Here is a 21714-nt window from a genome sequence, read left to right on the forward strand (position 1 = left end):
TTCAACTAGTCATGAACAATATTGTACACTGCACTATAGGAAATATTGAACTGCCATGATAAAGTTCACAGTTGTTAAAAATTGCTACCTCAATGACTCCAACATTCTGTGGGGTTGCAGCTTAATACTGGCCACCCACTGTGGTGAATCACTAAGGTTCACATGGCCCTCCTGGAAGAATGTACACCACCTGGAGACATTGCTATGATCGGTATGGTTGTCCTCACACAAGTCACACATTTCCCTGAGAATTTCACTCTGTTTAATACAGTTTGGTCCACAAATATCGAAACACTTCTCCGCTCTTCACAAGTTGATGACAGTATCATGCGTGCCTTGTTCGTTTTGTAGTTCCAGTTTCTCTCGCTAGAGCTGCATATGAAAACAAAATACCCTCCATAGTGCAAACTTCAAACTATATTGTCATGAAATTTCAACATCTATCTGCAATTTCAGGAGAGAAAAAAATTATTGTGTGTTACTAACTGAAGTGTGCTAAACTTTTAATATAAATTATACCTCTTAATGATCAGTTTATGACTACATTTAAATTTTTTTAAAATGCAGCCAGCAAAAGCCATTAAATAGGCAACCTGTAACTGGAACTGTGCACGAAGTTAGCCATTTAATAATATAGGTGATTGATATGCTGGTAGACCTTCTTGCAGAAGCTATTGTAATAACACAAGTACTCAGTTTACTTGATATAATCCTCAACTGCTGTTCAGATGTAAGCACCAAATTTTGTTTCAGTTGGACAGACAACTTTTATATAAAATATCATTCCATCATAAATAAAACAGTAGCTCTTATTGGTTAGAAAATGGGACACTGATTCATAAATGATTTAGCTGTGAAGCAGTTGCTGCAGACACTAACTGCCACAGTAGGGACATGGGTTATGGAAACCCTTCTCTTCTCACATGTAGTGTGTGCCAAGAGACATGGGAACTGTTCTGGTGTTTTTCACACTGAGCACCTTCCTTTGGTAAAACTGTAAAGAACAGTAAGCAAACAGTGAAATGAAATGTTTCATCTAATTGAAGTTGAAGTTGCTTCTCTAAGAGGAGGCACGTATAATCCTGTGACAGAAGGGAAATTGCGTCTTGTTTTGTGTTGTCACAAAAATAATCAGAATGCAGCAGAACAGTGGAATTTTCCACCTGATCAGTATTCTAACTAATACAAAGCAAATTTTACAGGAGAACAAAGAAACTTCTTTTATACTTACCTACGTAGGAGTTTTGGATGTGTGGTAGTACAGTCGAGGTGAAATGCCACTACATATTTCTGTGACAGTTATTGCACAATTGCTTAAATAATCCTTTCAAAAAGTACTAATTCAGTTTTCTTGGACTAATGAAATAGCAGTATTGTATTGCTGAAACAGGTTGATTTTTCTATATTAATCATTGCAGAAATATGAATCCAAATCTGCACAAGCAGCAGCACAAGACACTGAAAAATTTAACACCATTGCAGCTTAATTACTCTAAACATGTACATCCAGCATTAAATTTTGAGTCTTCGATACAAGCATTTTACCACATGGACATGCAAAACAGCTATTCATTTGGTAGTTGGTGATAGAAATATAGTTCTTCAGCTGGGATATGACACATGTCAAGTCAGTCTTCCTTCTCGAAGCTTTTCATTGGAAAAAGGTATCATACAAGACAGGGAAAACAAATGTTAGAGGGTGGCAGAGTTATTTTACCAGTACCTCTCAGTCGTTTTGCAATGCTTTGACAGGCGTAGGGTTGCAGAATGTGAAGACTCCCTCTTCTCCATAGTGTAGTAGGGTCATTGGATGAAACATGTAGAATCTTTTAGCAAGAAATGTCAATGCCGTCTTGTAAATCAGTTTATTCACAACCAGTTTCAGCCATAAGACCATTCACAGTGCTGTATTCATAAAACAAAATCAAGAAAAAATAGCGAACATTGAAATACAATTTACACAGAAAATTCTGATTGTAGATTTTAAATATTTACAAAAAATATCTTTTACAAAGGTAACATCACATGACATTCATGTTTTCAAACATGACATGAACAGCATAGAATGACTTGAAAAATGTAAATCCTCTTCCTTACAGCATCAGTTCAGACAACAAGTAGCCTACTGATAGTCTAGGTCACAACTGCGACCCAAGCTTGGCCAAAGATCGTATGGTCGAAGACGAACTGAGAATAAAGTGAAGTACAACACACATCATCAAAAAGAAACATACACTCTGTGGAAAAATGAACTATTAATGAAACTAGGATTGTAACTACACATATAAAGTCAAAAGAAGTATAGTAAAAATTTCTTACTGGCAATGTCTTACTCGAGCAAAAAGTTTGGAAAATGGTTAGTATCAGTCATAATCTAAAATTTGGTTCTGATTTCACACATGTGCATAGGTCTGTTAAAAGGGAAAATACTGGAACATGTAAATGAAAATCATATTCTATTAAAACATTAATAAATAATAAAAGCAATCACGTACATAGTGTAAAATCTAAATGATATAACAACAAAAATGTTAATGAGTCAGTCTTTCCTTCTCATCCTGTCCAGTAAGACTCCCCTGACCCGGCGTTGTGGTGACTTTTCCAAACTCTGCCTCTTTTCTTACACCTCTCCAGTCCTTTTCTTTCACCCCTCTTCCTTCCTCTTCAGTTCTTCTGCCATAAGAGCAAGCCTCTTTTTCCGAAAGCTTGCCTATTTAATACCTATTCTTTGTGTATGTTCTCCTCCTCCTGCTTCCAGTTACAAAATCTAAATGACAACATACTTGTATTATTATGTCCCAGTGAAGAACAGTTAGACTATACAGAAAGGATCAGGACACTCATGTAACAAAAACAGCTCAAATTTCAAGTCTTAAGTAAAAGGCTAAACGATAAATCTTGTGTACCAAAATAAAACTAGATTCAAATCATACATTGGTATGCTATAAACTAAATTATAACAAGAAAGCTACAAGAAGAGACCAAGAGCATCTGAACATAAATAACAATAATGTCATTGCTTACTTTATGCCATATGTGAATAAAGTGCCCAACAATACCAGTATATAAAATTACATTCACAGTACATATTCAGGGATCTACCACTAATTAATTCCATTCTCCTAAACTGTCAGTGATCCCAGCATACCACATTTATCAGTCAGGTTAACAGAGCTGAAAAAGTCATATATATAAATTTGATTCGTCAGAAGAAAACAATATTTTATTTCACACATTAAAGTCACATACAAAAAGATTATAAAACTAGGTGTATGGTAATCCAAGGCATAAAGAGAAAAAGATTATCAAAAAGAAACAGCAACATCTGGACATAAATAGTCTAATTATAAATTAATCCACTTGAACAGGAGATACTGACTACATAAAACTAAGCCCTATTATCTGATATTGTTGATAATGTGAATAAACTACCATAGAAGTATCAGTATAAAAAATTTATCTGCAGTTTCTGTCTGTCAGATATGGCCCCAGAGGGCACACAGCTCTTTTGTGAGTATGTGTATGGCATGCTCTGGTCCCAGAGTTATTTCAGACTTTATTCTTTTCCAGACTACTTTACCTTACCCTTCCTTCTCCCTCCATGCCCTTAATCCTTTCCCTTTGCCCCTTCTGTTCCCTCTCGTGGTGTTCTTATTAATATCAGCCCGGCTATTCTCTTCTGACTTTGTTTCGTATTGTGATTTTGGTTTGTTTGCTTTTCTTCCTCCTTTTTCAGCTTTTCTTTTTTGGTTCCCCTTAGGGATTTGACGTCCATCTCTAAATTTGACATTTGTTATGTGAGCCAGGACTTCATCCCTGCGTCTGTGGTGGGGGCTCCTCTCCCTATCTTCTTCCTCTCCCACTCCCTTTTCCCCCTTCCTCTCCCTACCTGCCATAGCCCTTTAGCTTTCTTGCTAGGTCACCTGCTCAGTAGCCAGTCCATGTGGTGAGGCCGTTATGTACCCACCTGGCCGAGCCCCTGACAACACAGGGGTCAAACTGCTGGTACCTGCACTGTGAATGCCTTGTGGAGGCCTAGGAGTGGTTGCCTATCTTTTCTGGGCATTGGAACTCCCGGCAGTGACCATAATGACAGGCGGCTGTTGCTGTGGCTGTGTGGCGCCAAGCCCAAGATCGGATTGGATGGTACCAGGGCAGACGTTTGGCACATGAAACAGTTTAAACTCTCTGGCCGCTCTTCCGCGGCTGTCTCTCTTCCTAGGAATAGTTCTGTCTCAGTTCTGTCACTACCTTCCTGGCTTTTCCTCTTGGCTATTCCCTGGTAGGAGGGCCAAGCCAACCGGCTTGGGGAGAACCCTTTCCACAGTTCCTGGTCTGTACGAGGACCGACGGGGTGATTTTTGCCACCACCAAGTGCACCCCTTTTTCTTAAAAAAGGTTGAGGACAAGTTCGGTGAAGTCGAGTCCTACAATTAGATGAGATTTGGCTCCCTCTTTATAAAGGCAAGTTCTGCCAGCCAGTCGGCCTCCCTCCATGCCTGTAACCATTTAGGAGACATCTCGGTGAATATCAGTGCTCAAAAGTTTCTCAATATTACAGGGTGTAATTTTCCATAGGGACCTTCTCCTCCATTCCAGTGATGAATTTGGGGCTAATCTGGGACGACATGGCGTTCAATTCGTCTAGGACTTCCAGAGATGTCCTACATTGGCACTTTCATCCTGGCCTTTGGGGGGCATACCCTGCCCAAGAAAGTCAAGGTCATGGTATACAGGTGTGACGCCAAACCATTCATTCCACCTCCCGTGCATTGCTTCTGTTGCTTGAAGTTCTGCCACATGTCCTCATGATGCCTTGCCACTCACACCTTTGGTGAATGTGGCCACCCTCCTCATGTGGGGAGCCCCCGCACTCCACTGTCTAACTATGCAAACTGCTCTGGTCTACATTCTCCCCACTCACTGGAGTGTCCAGTGTACACAAAGGAAAAAAGAATCCCCAAAATGAAGATCCTTGACCTTCTCCACTACTTTGAGGCCCAGAAGAGTTTGACCGACTTCACCCTGTGAATTTATCCTCTAACTGTGCCTCAGTTATGCATTCCCCTCCTCCTCACCCCAATTGTACTACCCTCCCCCACCCCACCCCAGCAGCTCCCATCCCTTTCCCTCAAGAAGCCATTCCTCCACCTCCACGTCCACCTCGACCTCCTCGGCCACCTCGACCTCCTCGGCCAGAGAAGAGATGTTCTCCCTTGGGTCAGACAAGGGACCTACACTCAGAGAGCTCAAAAGCTGCTTGTTATCTGTCCAACCCAGATGTCACTGCCAGCTATTCCCTTACTGATAACACCACACCACCACCTCCCTCCCACAGAAGTAATAGTCCAAGAACAAGGCCTTCCCAGCATCCCGGGGGGCGGGGGGGGGGGGGGGGGGGGGGGCAGTTGGCTTTGCCCCCTCGTACCCACTCTGAATCGGCGCCTTTATGGACGTCACCCCTCCTCATCGGTGACTACCACTGACCCAGTGACATGACTTCCCCTCTGCTTCTTTATGTCTAACCTGGACTCGTGCCACATGATAATCCAGTGGAATTGCAACGGATATTACAGTCACAATTTGTTTCTTCTTATTCTGCATTCTATAGTGATCTTCAAGAAATGCACATTGATGATGACCTCACTACAATGATTCGTGTTTATCTGCCATTCTGTCGGTACTGTGCCAGCTCCAAGATACCTTCTGGATGGGTCTGTACATTGGTTCAAACAAATGTCGTTAGTGACTGGCTCCCACATCATACCAACCCAGAAGCAATAGCGTTAAGATTACAAACTACCCCAACAATCACCATTTGCAATGTCTACCGTATTTATTCGAATCTAAGCCGCACTTTTTTTCCGGTTTTTGTAATCCAAAAAATCGCCTGCGGCTTAGAATCGAGTGCAAACTAAGCGGAAGTTCTGAAAAATGTAGGTAGGTGCCGCCACAACTAACTTCTGCCATCGAATATAAATAGCGCTACACAGGCTTCCTTTGTAGGCACAAAGATAAATACTGGCGCCAAAACCTCTGCGTCAGTAAATAAATTTTTTAAAAAAAGGTGGAAGACAAGCTTCTCCGCCCCAAGTTTCGACCACCACATATTCATACATTATCCAACGAAGTAAATATAAATTCCGTATTGTTCATCTTTGAATGTAGCAGCATTTCAATGTACTACGAAAATCCGACTGGCAAGACTGTTTGGGGTTTTTGTCAATATGGCCAACTCTACATTCTGAATTTTTTCCTACCTGTGAGAAGAAATGGTTGCTAATAGGAACTTTTATGAATTGTGAATCACATGCAATATTCTCTTCACCATAAGAATAATTCGAATATAAATATTTTGCCATGTATTCTTTCGTGTTTGCTGTTATCTCATTTAAATCCTGTCTGCCTAATAAACTACAAAACTAGAGTGAGATAACAGCAAAAGCGGAAGAATATACATATCATGTCATGTTTATATTTGTATTATTCTTATGCCTAATAGTGATACAGTCAGAAATGAAGCACGGCAGTTGACTAGATTTTTTAAATTTAAGATGACTAATTTCTGTGCAGAATGTAATGTACTAAAGAGGCGTCTGCAAAGATTTTCAGACGGAGAAAAATTTTCACTAAACTCTCGTTCAGAAGATCTTCTATCATACGCAGTCTATTATTTGGTTCTTGTTGATCATTATCAAAGAAAGCAGCAGTGTAAGTAACAACAAATAGCAGTCTCTTGCCTCTGTTTTGCTTTTGAGAACAATTCCTCTTTTTTTTAAAAAAAAAAAAAAGCCGCAGTAGCACGCACGAAAGCAAGCCATGCCGCGAGCGACGACAGGTAGTAAACACTCATTATCAGAATGCTACAAACAATGCATGACACAGTACAATAATGCATTTTCAGCTTAGAGTGACGTAAACAACTATAACATAGAGAACGTCACTTATGAGATCAGAGAAAAATAAGCAATCGATTGAAACCAGACGAAGCACATGAAAAAGGAAGGGTACCCGTATAAATATGGATGGAGTGCCTGACGCATAGCAATGGCTACCTGGTAAAGCTTAACTGCTAAGCTTACGACTCGAACCAAACTACTGTAGCTGTATAGTCATTCATTCGACATAAATTGTGTCTCATATTAAAGTGGACCAACTTTGTTTCGATTTGGAGGTGCGGCCTAAAGCTTTTCTCTCCCCTTGAATTTTGAGTCTCAAATTTCAGGTGCGGCTTAGATTCGGGAAATTTTTTTTTCCTTGATTTCGAGTCCCATTTTTCAGGTGCGGCTTAGATTCGAGTAAATACGGTACCTCCTCCAGGTAGGCCCTCTTCCTTATGTTGAACTGCCTATCTTAATACAGCAGCTCCGGCCCCTGTATCTCCTCCTCCATGACTTTAATGCAAACCGCCCCATGTGGGGGAGTGCCACTTTGACGGGTAGGGGTCTTCTAATTGACCAATGTATTACAGACTTCAATTTGTGTCTCTGCAATATTTGGTGCCCTATCCACTTCAGTGGCACACTCGTGGCACCTTCTCTGCTGTCAATCTCATGATCTCCTCTCCTGCTGCTCTCGTGGCTTCACTACATTGTTCACCCCCTCCCCACATGATAATCTCTGTGACAGTGACCACTTTCTGGTGATTGTATCATTCCCCCCACTGCTGCTAGGCAAGCAGGCCCCATGTTGGGCATTCTGTAGTGCCAGTCAGCCTTTATATACGTCTACTGTGCACTTAGAGACCTCTCTTGGATTGCATTGTTGCCATCATGCAAGTTGCCTCTGACACTGTTCTTCATGCCACTGGCACTGCTATTCCCCTATCACAGGCCCCCCTTGTCATCGACCGGTACCATAGGGGACGAAGAACGCAGCAGTTGCTATCAAGGACTGCTGACTGCCAACAGGTACTGCAACAATTTAAACAATACCCTTCACAGACCGACCTTATTGTTTTTAAACGTCTCCATGCTAAGGCTCGCTACCTTATTAAACTAAGTAAAAAGGAATGCTGGGAGCACTACGTTTTCTACCTGGAGACGTATGCCTCTTCATTGCAGGTTTGCTTCAAGCTCCGTAGCCTCTGGGCCACCAGCAACAATCGACTGTCCAGGGTCTTAGCCTACAGGGTGCTCTTTATAGTGATCCATTGGTCCTTGCAGAACACCTCACAACACACTTTGCAACAGCATCGGCATCCTCTTCCTATCCTGCTACCTTTCTCTGGCAGAAACGACGAGTTGAAGAAATCCCCTGTGTTTCAACCTCCACCAAGCTGAAGTCTACAATGAACCCTTCACTGAATGGGAATTCTTGCAAGCTCTTTCCTCTTCACATGACATGGCCCCAGGCCCAGATTCCATCCACAACCAGCTGATCCAATACTTGGATGTTACCCAAGGGCAACTCAGGGTCTTCAACCGCATTTGGCTCACAGGTGCCCTCCCCTTTCAATGGCAAGACGGCATAGTTATCCCTGTCCTTAAGCCTTGGAAGAACCCAACGTCTCTCGAGAAGCTACTGACTGATTAGCATGAGCAACATACTGTGTAAACTGCTCGAGAGGAAGATTAGCTTCCGATTATGTTAGGTACTCAAATCTCGTGCTTTTAGTCCCCATACCAGTGTGGATTCCAGGAAGTTCGATCTACAACTGACCATTTACTCAGATTGGAAACAGTAGTCTGACAGTCTTTTACTAACCACAACACCTTATTGCAGTCTTCATTGACCTACATAAAGCTTACAACATGGCTTGGCGCCATTGCATTTTAGTTACCCTCCATGACTGGGCCTCTAATGCCCTTCTGATTTTTATCCGCACATTTTTACCCCACCAGCTCTTCTGTGTTAGAGTTGGCACTTCACTCAGCACCCCTTGGATCCTGGAGAACGATGTCCCAGTGTTCTGTGTAAGTGTCACATTCTTTATCACCATCAATGGGTTTGTAACCTCTGTTGGGCCTCTGGTTACTCTGGCATTGCATGTCGATGATTTTTGCACCTGATACAGCTCCCACTCTAAGCCATCTGCTGAACACCAGTTCCAAAGCTCAATCTGATGGGTCTCTGCATGGGCCATGGGCTCTTTCCCATGGCTTGCAGTTTTACCCAGACTAGATTATGGTTGTCAAGTTTATGGCTCAGTGGCTCCTTCCACTCTGACGTTACTTGACCCTGTTCATCAGTATGGGGTACATCTGGCTATCAGTGCCTTTTGTACTAGTTGTCGACAGTCTCCTCGCAGAAGTAAGGATTCCCCCCTCTACAAATACGACAAAGCCAGCATCCCGGTTTCTTACGCAATCGCCATTCGACGATTCACTAGCCATCCCGTGTACCCTGTCCTCTTGGCAAACGAGGGATGCCTCACTCCTGATACCCACCCTTGGGTGGGATTGCCAGTTGGAATGCATCTCCACCTCCTCTCACTGGGAAGAGTCCTGTTTTCCTCCTGCACCCCTTCTTGGATGTTGCCACAACTGTGGATTAGGGCTGACCTATTCCATGGTCCTAAGGTCTCCATTGCCCCTATGATATTCCGGCATCTTGTATGTTCCATCCTTGTAGATTTCCGTAGTGCTATCATTTCCTATGCTGATTGTTCTGAAATGACATAAGGCGGGATACGCTTTTATGTCTCCTACTGGTATGGAACACCATGTACTGCCGGGATCATGTACTGTGTTCACAGCAGAGATGCTAGCCATTAACAGGGCCCTCCGTTTTGTTACTTAGGCCTCCCCCCACAATGTTTGAATATGTACTGACTCAATGAGCAACCTGCAGGTTATGGACCAATGCTTCTATCACCACTCTTTGGTCTCTGCTATCCATGACCTCCTTTCTGCCCTTGGCCATGTCGCCTGCTCAGTTGTCTTTATCTGGCTCCTAAGTTATGTCTGCACCCCAGGGAATGAACTGGCTGACTGTTTGGCTTGAGAGGTAGATACGTACGCCCCATTCCTTTTCGTGATTCCAGGTGCAGATATGTGGCTGTACGTCAGATCTCTCTTTATCCAAAAGTGGAATGACGTCTTATGCACTACCGCTCTTAGTAATAAACTTCCCACAATCAAGGAGAATACTGTAATTTGGCACTCTTCCTTCCACTCCTCTCTGAAGGAGTCTATGCTGTGTACACACCAGTGATATTAGGATCACCCATTGTTTTCTTTTGCTTAATGGGCCACCCCCACTATGTGGTTGTGGAGCCAGACTGACAGTATCCCATATGTTAGTGGAATGTCCTCTTCTTTTGGCCCTTCCTTGCCTTTAATATTGGCAGATAATTCACAGGTGATTGAACTGGTCCTTAGTTTTCCTACATGAAAGTGGCTTTTATTTTCAGTTATAAGGTTTTGCTTTACTCCTGGAGCAGGGGCAGTGTAGCTCTCATTAGGGCCTCTCTTGATGTTTTCTTGGTCAGGAACACATGATCACTCCCCGTGCAAAGACCGCACTTGTATCCCGGTGTTTTTCTACTTTTTAGATTTGGCTTACCCTTTTATACCTCCTCCTATGTGTGTTTTTAGCTTCCTTGATTTATAGTTGGACCCCTCTAGCCGGATCCACACACTTTCAGTGGACACCTCTATCTTACGCATGTAATTTTTCAATCACAGGATTGATGACCTCACTGTTTAGTCGTATAACCACCCTCCCTCAATGTGGCTACACGATTCCAGTATTACTCCGTATTGACATTAGAATGATGTGCTTGTATGTTGATCAGTGGTAATATAAAAGGTTAAATATGAAGTCCTGTTAGGGTATCACCTATCACATCCACTGTGTTGATTTGTGTAAGGACAAAACATCAAGGAACAGCAACCAAAATGGAGAGGGGCGGGGACGTAAGTGGGATCGAAGACATTTTTATTTTCGGCTGTAGCCACACTTCTGCAGGTCACTAATATACCGTATTTACTCAAATTTAAGCCACACTTTTTTCTGGTTTTTGTAGTCCAAAAAACCACCTGTGGCTTAGAATTGAGTGCAGAGTAAACGGAAGTTCTGAAAAATGTTGGTAGGTGCCGCCACAACTAACTTCTGCCGTCAAATATATGTAGTGCTACACAGGCATGCTTTGCAGGCACAGGCATGCTTGGCAGGCACAAAGATAAATACTGATGCCAAAACCTCTGAGTCAGTAAATGAATTAAAAGAAAAGGTAAAAGAATGTAAACATTATGCCATGTATTCTTTCGTGTTTGCTGCTATCTCATTTAAATCCTGTCTGCCTAATAAACTACGAAACTAGTGTGAGACAACAGCAAACGCGGAAGAATATACATATCATGTCATGTTTATATTCGTATTATTCTTATGCTGTATAGTGATCCAGTCAGAAATGAAGCATGGCAACTGACTAGATTTTTAAATCTAAGATGACTCTAATTTCTGTGCAGAATCCAATGTACTAAAGAGGCGTCTGCAAAGATTTTCAAACTGAGAAAAATTTTTGCCAAACTCTCGTTCAGAACATATTCTATAATATGTAGTTTATTATTTGGTTCTTGTTGATCATTATCAAAGAAAGCAGCAGTGTAAGTAACAACAAATAGCAGTCTCTTTGCCATTGTTTCACTTATGAGACAATTCCTCTCTTTTTTTTATTTTTTATTTATTTTTTTTTTTTTTTTTTATTGTAAGTGGCGGTAGCGCGGACAAAAGAAGCAAGCCATGCCACGAGCGGTGACAGGTCGTAAACACTAATTATCAGAACACGACAAACAATGCATGACACAATACTGTAATGCATTTTTAGCTTAGAGTGACGTAAACACCTATAACAAAGAGAACGGCACTCATCAGATCAAAGCAAAATAAGCAATCGATTCAAACCAGACGAAGCGCATGAAAACGGAAGGGTACTGGTATAAATACAGACACATAGCAATGGCTACTTGGTAAGCTTAAATGTTAAGCTTATGACTCGAACCAAATTACAGTAGCTGTATTTTCATCCATTCGACCTAAATTGTGTCTCATGTTACAATGGACCAACTTTGTTTCGATTTTGAGGTGCGGTCTAAAACTTTTCTCTCCCCTTGAATTTAGAGTCTCAAATTTCAGGTGCGGCTAAGATTCGGCAAAATTTTTTTTCCGTGCTTTCGAGTCTCAATTTTCAGGTGCGGCTTCGATTCGAGTAAATACGACACTTTTGATTACATGTGAAAGTTATTCAAATCATGTTTGTTATTCAAATAATGTTTAAGTCAGTCTGTTCGTAAAGAACTCTATCTGGGTGTGAAATAAGTTTGTGAAAATTTCAATCTCTTCTAGCAAATTCATATTAATATCTTTATGAACTTTCTGTAATAGTTCCACCAGATCTGAGATGAGATGTTGCCTAGTGTAAGATTATGTGCTTTCAACTTGGTGAATAAAGCATATGTATTGCTGTGATATGCATGTCATTTGAACCCTATTCTTAGTTTCGTACATGTCTGACTGATATTAATTTTGTCACATTGCTGACAACTGATTCTGTAAACTCCAGATTGATCATTTATAAACTCCCGACCAATGTCATGTTTTTTCCTCAACTTGCTATCAGTCTGAAATGATAAAAATGTTACTTCTCTTGAAAAACTGTTTAACATTCTCAGAAACATTCCCACAATAAGGCAGAACTGCATATTTGTAATTTTTTCTTAAAAGTATTTTCATAAGTACTTTATTCTCCTTCTCAATGGCTCCTCAATTGGTACATAAGTATATAAATTCACTACATCAAAAGAGCGTAAAGCAGTGTTATCACTCACATGGATCTCATTCAAAAATCTGACCAATTCAGCACTGTTCTTGATTATATATTTCTCACAGAAGATGTAATTATTATTAATGGTGCTGTTAAGCTTTTGACTAAGCAACTAACCTCAGCTGTTGATGTAATTGACAATCAGGCTAAATGGTATGCCACTTTTGTGTATCTTATGTTGGTTTAAACCTAGATGATTTTGAGTACATAATAAGTGTATTCTTTTTTAAATTCATTTAATACATATTGAATGTTACTTTTTTGTCGGGGATTTTTAGAAAGAATGTATGGGGGTCATTCTATAATATAGTAATGTTATTTGATTCAAAAAATAGTTTTCTTTTACTAATGTAATCATCGATTTATAAAACAACTAATAATTACCTTTATGTGCTCTGGCTATCAAGTTTTGTCCTCCAACAACCTCCTCGTTAACATTTTGTGATATTCAAGTTTATTAACTTTGTCTCTCTTATTTTCTTGTACATGTAAAATCCAGGATGGAATGAAACAATATAATGAAAAGGAGGAACTCACCATATAGTGGAGATGCTGATAGGCACAAATAAAGCATTCAGCCTGTAAGGCCTTCATCTGTGTGTGTGTGTGTGTGTGTGTGTGTGTGTGTGTGTGTGTGTGTGTGTGTTGTCTACTTTTGACAAAAGCATTGGGCTGGAAGTTTTATTTGTGACAGTCTTTTGTTGTGCCAATCTGCGACTCTGCATCTCCGCTGTATGGTGAGTAGCAACTTTCCTTTTCATAATATTGTTTCTTGTACATGTTGTTTAATAAATTTAGCTATCTTACAGGACATGTAATTTTCCTGTGCTAATGAACACTCAGCTTTCAAAGATTAATATTTTTGTACTTGCAACTGGTCTTTTAAAATTGTTGTTATTAACTGAAGGATGTAAGTTGTATTTTACCCCATTTTCTAACACTTTGAGCTCTTCATTTGAGAATGTAATGTTTGGTAGATTTACTACTCTGTCTTAAAATTGGAATTCTGCTGCAGGATTATTAGTATATGAACACTTTATGTCTGTCACTAAAAGATTGTCTTTCCAAATCAATATAACAGTCAGCTGTTTCACACATTGACCAGAGGTATCCCCAATTTAGCATTTTGCCCAGTAACAAGTGGGACACACACTTTCACCTTTTTAGTAAGAGTGAGCTCCTTATATTTCACTTTCAACTCTTCTTACAAACATATTTTTTCAGAACACTTTCATTTTCTAAGAAACATAATCTCATACCTTTATTTTTACGTGGCAAACATGGGTACAATATTTGTCAATAGGCATTTTTTGATGAATGTAATTGCAGCCCTACATTCATTAGTTTCCTTTTTGGTTACTGTTCCCTGATGATTTATCCTCGCATAAATCAGTAGAGTGAAATAGAATGTGATAAGTGACAATCTTTCAAGATTTCATATCTATGTTTTTATATTACTATCAATTAACATAATAGTGTATCATATTAATGTCAGTATGGATGTAATACTGGAATCGTGTAGGCTCATTGTCTAAATGGCATGTGGTGTGTGCTGTAGTACAGCCACAGCTTACATGGAAGGTCCTGTTATAGTAATCGTCATTTAGATTTTACACTACATGAGTGATTGCTTGTAGTATTTGACAAGGTTGAAATACAATATGATATGATGTTGGTTTACATTCCCCACTATTTTTCCTTTTAATAGACCTATGCATAGGTATGGAATTGGAACCAAATTTAAGATTACTACTAATACTAACAATTTTGCAGACATTTTACTTCAGTAAGACATTATTAGTAGTCTGCTTCTTCTTGTTTGAGTCAGTGCTGCAATGCTTAACACTTATATTTCTTTCTGTTAAACCTTTTTTAATTCCTTCGGCGTTATTGGCACTAACCATCTACATGAAGAGTTTGCCACAATATGAATGTGCATACATTTGACACACTAGATTTTAATTTAAAATCACTTCTAAAAATATCTCTGTACATATTTTCACTGATATTTAGTTCCGGGCACTACTCCAGGAAAAAGACTTAACATTTTGTGCACTCTCAGATCTGAGCTTAAATAGCAACTGATTCCTTCAAAAGTAGTGGCTTTCTAACTTAGCAAGATGATTCAACGTGTGCCAGTACATCTGCTGATGCTTCTCGAAATCAGTTTCGAGCAAAATCGAAAAACCATTACTGTGCTAAAGGGAAGTTTTCAGACTTTCTGCCCCAGTCAAAAGGACATAAAGATGTTAACTACTACATAAATCATGAAAAATCTTCAGCAGGTTGAAAAGTTGTTTTTAGAAATAACTTGAATGTGTGCCTCATTAGACGCGATTTCTATGCGCATGAGAAGTGAAAAAGTAAACTTTTAACATGTTGGAAAGGTTCATCCTGTTTTTTGTGTGCTCAGCCATCCATATATAGAAAGAATTTCCAGTGAGGCTGTATATCATTTGAATAAGACCATACAGTGATGAATAAAGTGCCTTCTTCAAATATTACATAGCCTCAACAGAATCAAGTCTTCTTCAAATCAATGTTTTGTGGCTATGGACCCAAAGACAAGGGAAAAAATCCATCACCATGCTGTTAGCATATTATTCAAACCTTGAACCCCCAACCACTAACAGTACCTTTAAAGCTAACTACACATAGTGTATGTGAAAGTTTCTGATTAAGCTTGTTTCTCATCTGTTTCATAGGCACATTTGGAGGACGTGGTGGGAGACCAGGACAGCTAGGTCGAGGAGGCAGAAATCCCAAGCAAGTGAAGAAGTGAATGGGCATGTGACTCACTGACATTTCTGCAATGAGTGCTGTTTTAAAAAGAACTGTTATTTTTGTACTGGAACCACTGTGATGTAAATGTTCTGCAGATGCTTTAAGTGAATTGTAGAGGTTAATGATGTACTTCATTATCATTATTATTGTTATGTGCTGTGTAAAATGTGTCAGACAGATTCCTTGAGTTTTATGCCCTGAGAGGAGAGAAAGATTTGTTGTTATCCTTTTTTTACTAGTCAGAATGGACATACAAAATAAATTTATGAACTACATACTGTGGATACTTGCAGTGTAAGACTATTAATGCCTTCAGTTTCTAATAAAATGACTAAACAATTTGCAGTAGCAATTTTCTGGGGCGTGTTGTGATTTCCCTAGCAGTCGGCACTTGTAGAATCTGAGTGCAGGTTTTCTGATTTTTACTTCACAATGTAGTGTATTATTTCCAAGGAGTGACTGCTTGACGTCAGTCATCTGCTCTTGTAGGAGAGCTGCTAGATAACATTACCTGCTTTCACAAGGCATCATGTGACTTGAGGAACGTATTAAAAGTGTGATTAGTTCCTGCACTTTCATTGTTGCAATGTTGTTCTGTTGTTGTCTTGATTGCAAAAGTGTGTCATGAAATGGAGGATGGTTTGACCGAAAAGAAATTGGGACTACTCGAAGAATCTAAATGAACAATTGACAATGACAGTTTTAAAATTGACAACAGTATTTTTTGAAACAAACTGTAAATATATCAGCCAGTTGCATTCACGGTAGTTTTACTGACTCTTGTATTTTGAAGATAACTAATGACCTGAAAATGAAAATGAGATATCAGATAAACTGGAATAGTGTGAAGCTCTCATTCAACATGGCAAAACACAACAGCAGGAGTCTCAAACCAGCGTCATTGCCTGGGTTAATGAATACGCATGTAAGTAATGTTTTTGCACCATTGGACACTGAAAGCACCAAATTTGTTTACTGTCAAGAATGTGCAGAGGCAGGAAAATGACCCCCAAGTAGCTTTGGACCAATTGGTCTGCTGTGGAGCTGCATGAGGTGCATCAGTTTTGTGCTGTAAGTATTCACATATGCCTTGTGCACAAACCAAATATCACAGACTGTTGGAGCAATGAGCTAATGTTCTAACATCTTTACCTTTGAAAATCGTGAAGAGAGATTTGTGTCTGTTTACTTTTTGCTTCATCTGAACAACATTGACAATTTCGTAGACTGGGGCCAACCGAAACATTTTCCTTCACACAAGATCCAGCCTGTGGTAACTTTATATTGAGAAGCAAGAGCAGCTTTTATCTTGGCAAGAATCTAATGGTTGATGGAGGCTTATGTCCTTGAAGTGGAAGAATTTGATTTAGGTTATATATCAAGGACAAGGCACACAGTTGTGGTATAATGTTTTCATTCTTAATGATTGTGCAACAGGGTATGTTTTAAACTGTGAAGTGTATACTGGTGCAGGGGGAAAAGATAATACTGCAGATTCACTAGTCCTTCATGTGTACAACAGTTATCTACGTAAGGGTCATACATTGTACATGGACCAGTTTTATTTCAGTGTAAGCTTATTTGAAAGATTGTTTCATAAGGGCATGTGTGCCCGTGGTACAGGAATGAGGAATAGAAGAGGAGTGCCACAGGAATTTAAAAAAACTAAGAAGAGGTCAAACCAAATCTAGGGTTAGTTCCTACAAGAAACTTCAGGCTTGTCTCTCTCAAACGATCAACTTGTTTACATTTATGGTGAAACTAAGAAAACAAATTCTCGAGACAGTTTGTAGAGATTTTATTGTAAATGGAAAGTAGTGCTCTACACCAAAACAGGCTACCTCCAAAAGGATGTTCTCACTCGTGTACCATAGACAGCAAGCAAGAAGTTTGCTTCAAGATACTGCCAGATGGTGGTGGGAAGAATGTCAAGTAGGGTTGCTTACCAGACTGTTCCAAACAATATCACATAAAGCTGAATTTTTCACAGTGAAAAGTGTCATACAAATTCTTATGTATATCATTTACACAGATTTCTACGTCCAAATCTTCTAATTTTGAAAATATAATTTTAGTGTAAATGGCAGGTGAATTTCAAAACACCTTGAATATAGGCGTAGGTAAAAGATGATGGTCAATGTTTCAATAAAAAGTTTAGCTTTTCTCCTTTATCTTGTAAGCAGGAGCCATACCAAGAAGTTGAAAAAGTATATGGCTTCTGGAGGATTGCTAAGGTCACTGGGCCAGCTGGAATGTGTTAAACTACACCTTTACATTGAACTGATACTTCCCAAATAATATTGGTCAAATTCTTCATTTATTTTTTGTGTTACATCCCTGCTGAAGTTATTGTAGTAAAACTTGAATTCTTAGGATCTTAGACACTTTTTACAGAGAGAAAATTCACCCAGAAATTGCCTGTTTTTGAATTGTAATAGTTTATACAGAAATGCCAGCATAATACTTTACTTCCCTAAATGTTTAAAATTTTCTGCCCTAGCTTACTCACCCATGATTTATTTCCTTAGCCTCATAAGAATTATCTGTCTCTTCTTGTAGTTCTGGAAGCAAAGGAAATAGTCTCATTGACTGATGATTCACCACTTACTGAAATAAACTTTTCTCTTCAAATGCTAAAAACAGAACAGCAAAACACCATGAATATAAATATCTACCAAACTGATGAAAGAATACTAGAGCTTCAATGATGAACAGTGAAACAGAAAAAGACTTGACAGTGATGTCCACTGAAAAGGCAATATTTTTCAAGTGGACATTATCACTGACCATAGGCAGCTTCAGGGTGGAGGGGAGTGAGAGAATGACTTTTTTTCCCACGCCACAGCTCACCCTTCACAGGCATTTTTTGTGAGCTGCCTGTGGTATATGACCTCCACCCCACCTCTATCATATTAACTACTCATAATAAATCTCTTGTCGTATTTTATTATTAGGTTTCCTTTACATCTTTCTCTAATCCCTCTCAACTTCACTTGCACAATTTCATATTTTTCATTAGAACTACTTACCAAAATGTAGAAGTTTCATCAATGTCCAGATTTGCATTTTCGTGAGTAGCCATTTTAATTTATCTCATCATAATTTAAAAGAACTACAATGAAAATGAATATTATGATAGATGTATGTAAGAAACAATTTTGAAATAAAAGTAATTTAGCTTTTATAACTTTCTAACTTTCATAAGTTATTCAGAATGTGTGTCCAGGTCCAGCAGTTGCTTTTTTCATATATGTACAGAGATCATGGATGGTTTTGCATTGAGTTTAAATTGTAGTTCTGTGTCATCCTCAGTGAAGTTGTAAGGTTTCTGCTTTCTCTATACACAAAATTTTCCTTTCATATCACTGCTCAGAACTTTTGTTGCAATACATGGTTGTGTGTCACACTTCCGTAGGGATGAAAACATATAAAGATACAAACCACATTTATGTACTTCATTGTAATTTCTTGCTAATACTGTTATGAGAATTCCTGCGTTACGAACTTCTGTCTTAATGTGGGATCTTAAGTTATACAAGAGAATAGGGGTTGTAAAAGTGAAATAATGAATCTTAAACACTGCAGCTATTAATAAAATCGTTTGCAGTTATTTTTTTAAAGTTGTGCTTGATTTCCCCCCCCCCCCCCCCCCCCACTCGTTAAACATGAAAGTTAACTGAATGAAGTTCTAATGTGCATGTGTTTTCGTATCACATAAAAAAACTAGTCTCAATTGCAGTAAGCATATCATTGTTGAAATAGTTTTATTTGACATAGAAGTTCCATAACCATATAAAAGATTTTGATGAAAAAATTAAACACTTTTGTACAACATGTGGATGATGCAGAAGCAGACATGGAACAGATAGTGTTTTATAGAATATTACAGTAATATTCTTGGCTGTTTTACTGGATAAATAGGGAATTTTGTGACTGTTCAATGTGAAGGAAGAAATCATTGTGTTTCTGATGCTACAGCTTCTCTAGTTTTATAGTTCAAATAGCATTGTCTAGGATCAAATATTTCATTTATATTTCACAACAGCATGTTCTGTGTATTGAGCACTTAAGTTCATCAGAGTGAGTATATTTTTGATTGGTTGTAAAATGTGCTAAAACCTAATGAATTTAAAAATAGAGATTTGTAATTTACTTTAAATATATGCAGTATATAACAGTGTAATTAGATTGAAATTTATTCACTTTAGAAGCTATAAGATATCTTTATAGTAACAAGTAGCTCAATAAGGAGAAAGTAAGAATAATTGTAAAACTGGTAGTGACAAATTAATGACTAGGTTGTCCAATAAGTATACAGAGTAAACATTAAATGAAGACAAAAGGCAGAATAATGCTAAATGCTTATAAGATTTCATTTACTGAGCAGAATACAGGAAAAACTACTTGCACAACATGTTAAATATTGGACAGTATATTGTGTAAGCACGGTCTCAACATACTAATCAGCAAAAATGAAATACCTGTGCCACTTAAATGTGAAAACTGTAATTTTATTAATGCCACAAGCTTTTAGTAATATCTGCTTGTGTACGAACCTCAAAGCCTCCAAAACAGTTACAACTTGAGTGGGCCTAAAAGGCGCAGATTTTTAATTGCCTGGTAGAACCTTAACATTTCGAAAATAAGGTGTTTCATGCTGTCAAAGAGTACTGTGATGGATATTCTGCCTTCTGGTAATAGTAATACTATTGTATACTCTTTCACCTCACAGTGATTTTATCGTGAAAAGGCAGTCTGTGCTCATTGCCCTTGCATATTATTGTACCAGTCTGTCAAGTATATTGGAAAGGTGAATTACCTTTTCTTGAACTTTCAGTTACATCATCACAAGATGAATATTTTGCTGCTACACCACTTAGATTTTACAGATTGCATAAAGTGAACAAGAATGACAAGTCATTTCATTATCAGTAACACATAGGCAACTGCATACCTATTATCATAGCAGAAAGAACTTTTAACAACTTCAGACTGTTGTTGTCAGGAAATTACTTCACAGGTTGTTTCCAATCACAAATGAAATTTGTAATATTTGTAGTTGGCGCAGGATTCTAGTGGAATTAAAATTGCCTGCATGTTGATGAACACAAGTGTATGGCAGGAAAAACATTTACATGTCTTAACTCTTCTCCACGCGTTTCGTAGCCAAGGAGTCATTGAAAATGTCACTAAGAGAATAACTGTTGATAAAATTAAAACTTTCATACATTCAGTGTGCCTCCCGTTTCTGAGAAATTAGTTTCGACAAAAAGATGATGATGCAAGATAACCAGACCTGTGTTATTTGTCAGACATACTTGTTGATAGGTGTCACTATCAATCGATGTGTTGTTATTCATGAAACATCAGCAGGTGTCATCATCATATATTCCTTGCTGTAAACCTTTGCAGTGATTGCCTCCACTGAAGACATATCTTGAAATAATGCAGAAGCATTATAGCTGTTCTACAGTGTGCTAAGATTATATGTGACTTTTGACATTTGGCTCACCAGAGGATATGTTACACCGCTGCCCAGGTAACACAAATGGTGAGCTGGATGTGAAAATTATCATACACTGGGATCAGTGTTTTTTACAGTCAAGTGAATCTATGGCAGTGTAATCTGCACATTTTAGCAGGCTATTTGACTCATAAAATTACATATAAGGAATGGTGTAACATGATGACACACCATTCCCTGTTCATGTACAGTGTGCACTCATTGGGATGCTGTCAAGAAACAATTTCTAGATATTTTAAAGTATGTGGACAACATCGAAGAACAATCGAATTAGAGGATAACAGTCGCTATGGAAAATGAGATGTTGCAAGCATTCTTGCAATACAAAGGCAGGCTGAAGTGGCACAAGGCCAGAGGGGAATGGAATAAATGATACTGGGATGACTGCTGTGGTCCACCCAAAAGAGAACAATGCTAGAATGAAGTGTTGGACCACAGGCACTGTGTAAATTGCATTTAAGCATTATATAATAAGAAAGAATGTATAGTTGTGTGTGCACTGTGCTGACCTCACGAAAGGCAGAGGTGTGTGAGACCGCAGAAGTAAAAGACCGAAGATAGTCGGGTCTTTCAGTAAATGCCTTATCAGAAAAGGGGCATTGCATATGCAAAGTGTTGTATTGGTGATCAGAAGTGG

The 21714-nt window shown here is 38.9% G+C and overlaps 1 protein-coding gene and 1 long non-coding RNA gene across 3 annotated transcripts in view; one reads left to right on the forward strand and one right to left on the reverse strand.

The window, feature by feature from the left end:
- Nucleotides 1-15894, forward strand: part of LOC126457336 (U6 snRNA-associated Sm-like protein LSm4) — a 55915-nt gene extending 40021 nt beyond the window's left edge. The window contains exon 5 of the mRNA XM_050093551.1: nucleotides 15475-15894. Coding sequence (XP_049949508.1) covers nucleotides 15475-15551 — 77 coding nt within the window. The 3' untranslated portion in view covers nucleotides 15552-15894. The remainder of the gene's footprint in view (nucleotides 1-15474) is intronic.
- The window catches only part of LOC126457337 (uncharacterized), a 46972-nt gene continuing 27316 nt past the window's right edge, over nucleotides 2059-21714 (reverse strand). For both annotated transcript variants that reach the window (XR_007585458.1, XR_007585459.1), the window contains exons 3-4: nucleotides 18063-18186; nucleotides 2059-2187 (exon numbers count right to left, since the gene is read on the reverse strand). This is a non-coding gene — a long non-coding RNA (uncharacterized LOC126457337). The remainder of the gene's footprint in view (nucleotides 2188-18062; nucleotides 18187-21714) is intronic.

This window comes from Schistocerca serialis, chromosome 2 (assembly GCF_023864345.2).
Source record: "Schistocerca serialis cubense isolate TAMUIC-IGC-003099 chromosome 2, iqSchSeri2.2, whole genome shotgun sequence".
NCBI lineage: Eukaryota > Metazoa > Arthropoda > Insecta > Orthoptera > Acrididae > Schistocerca > Schistocerca serialis.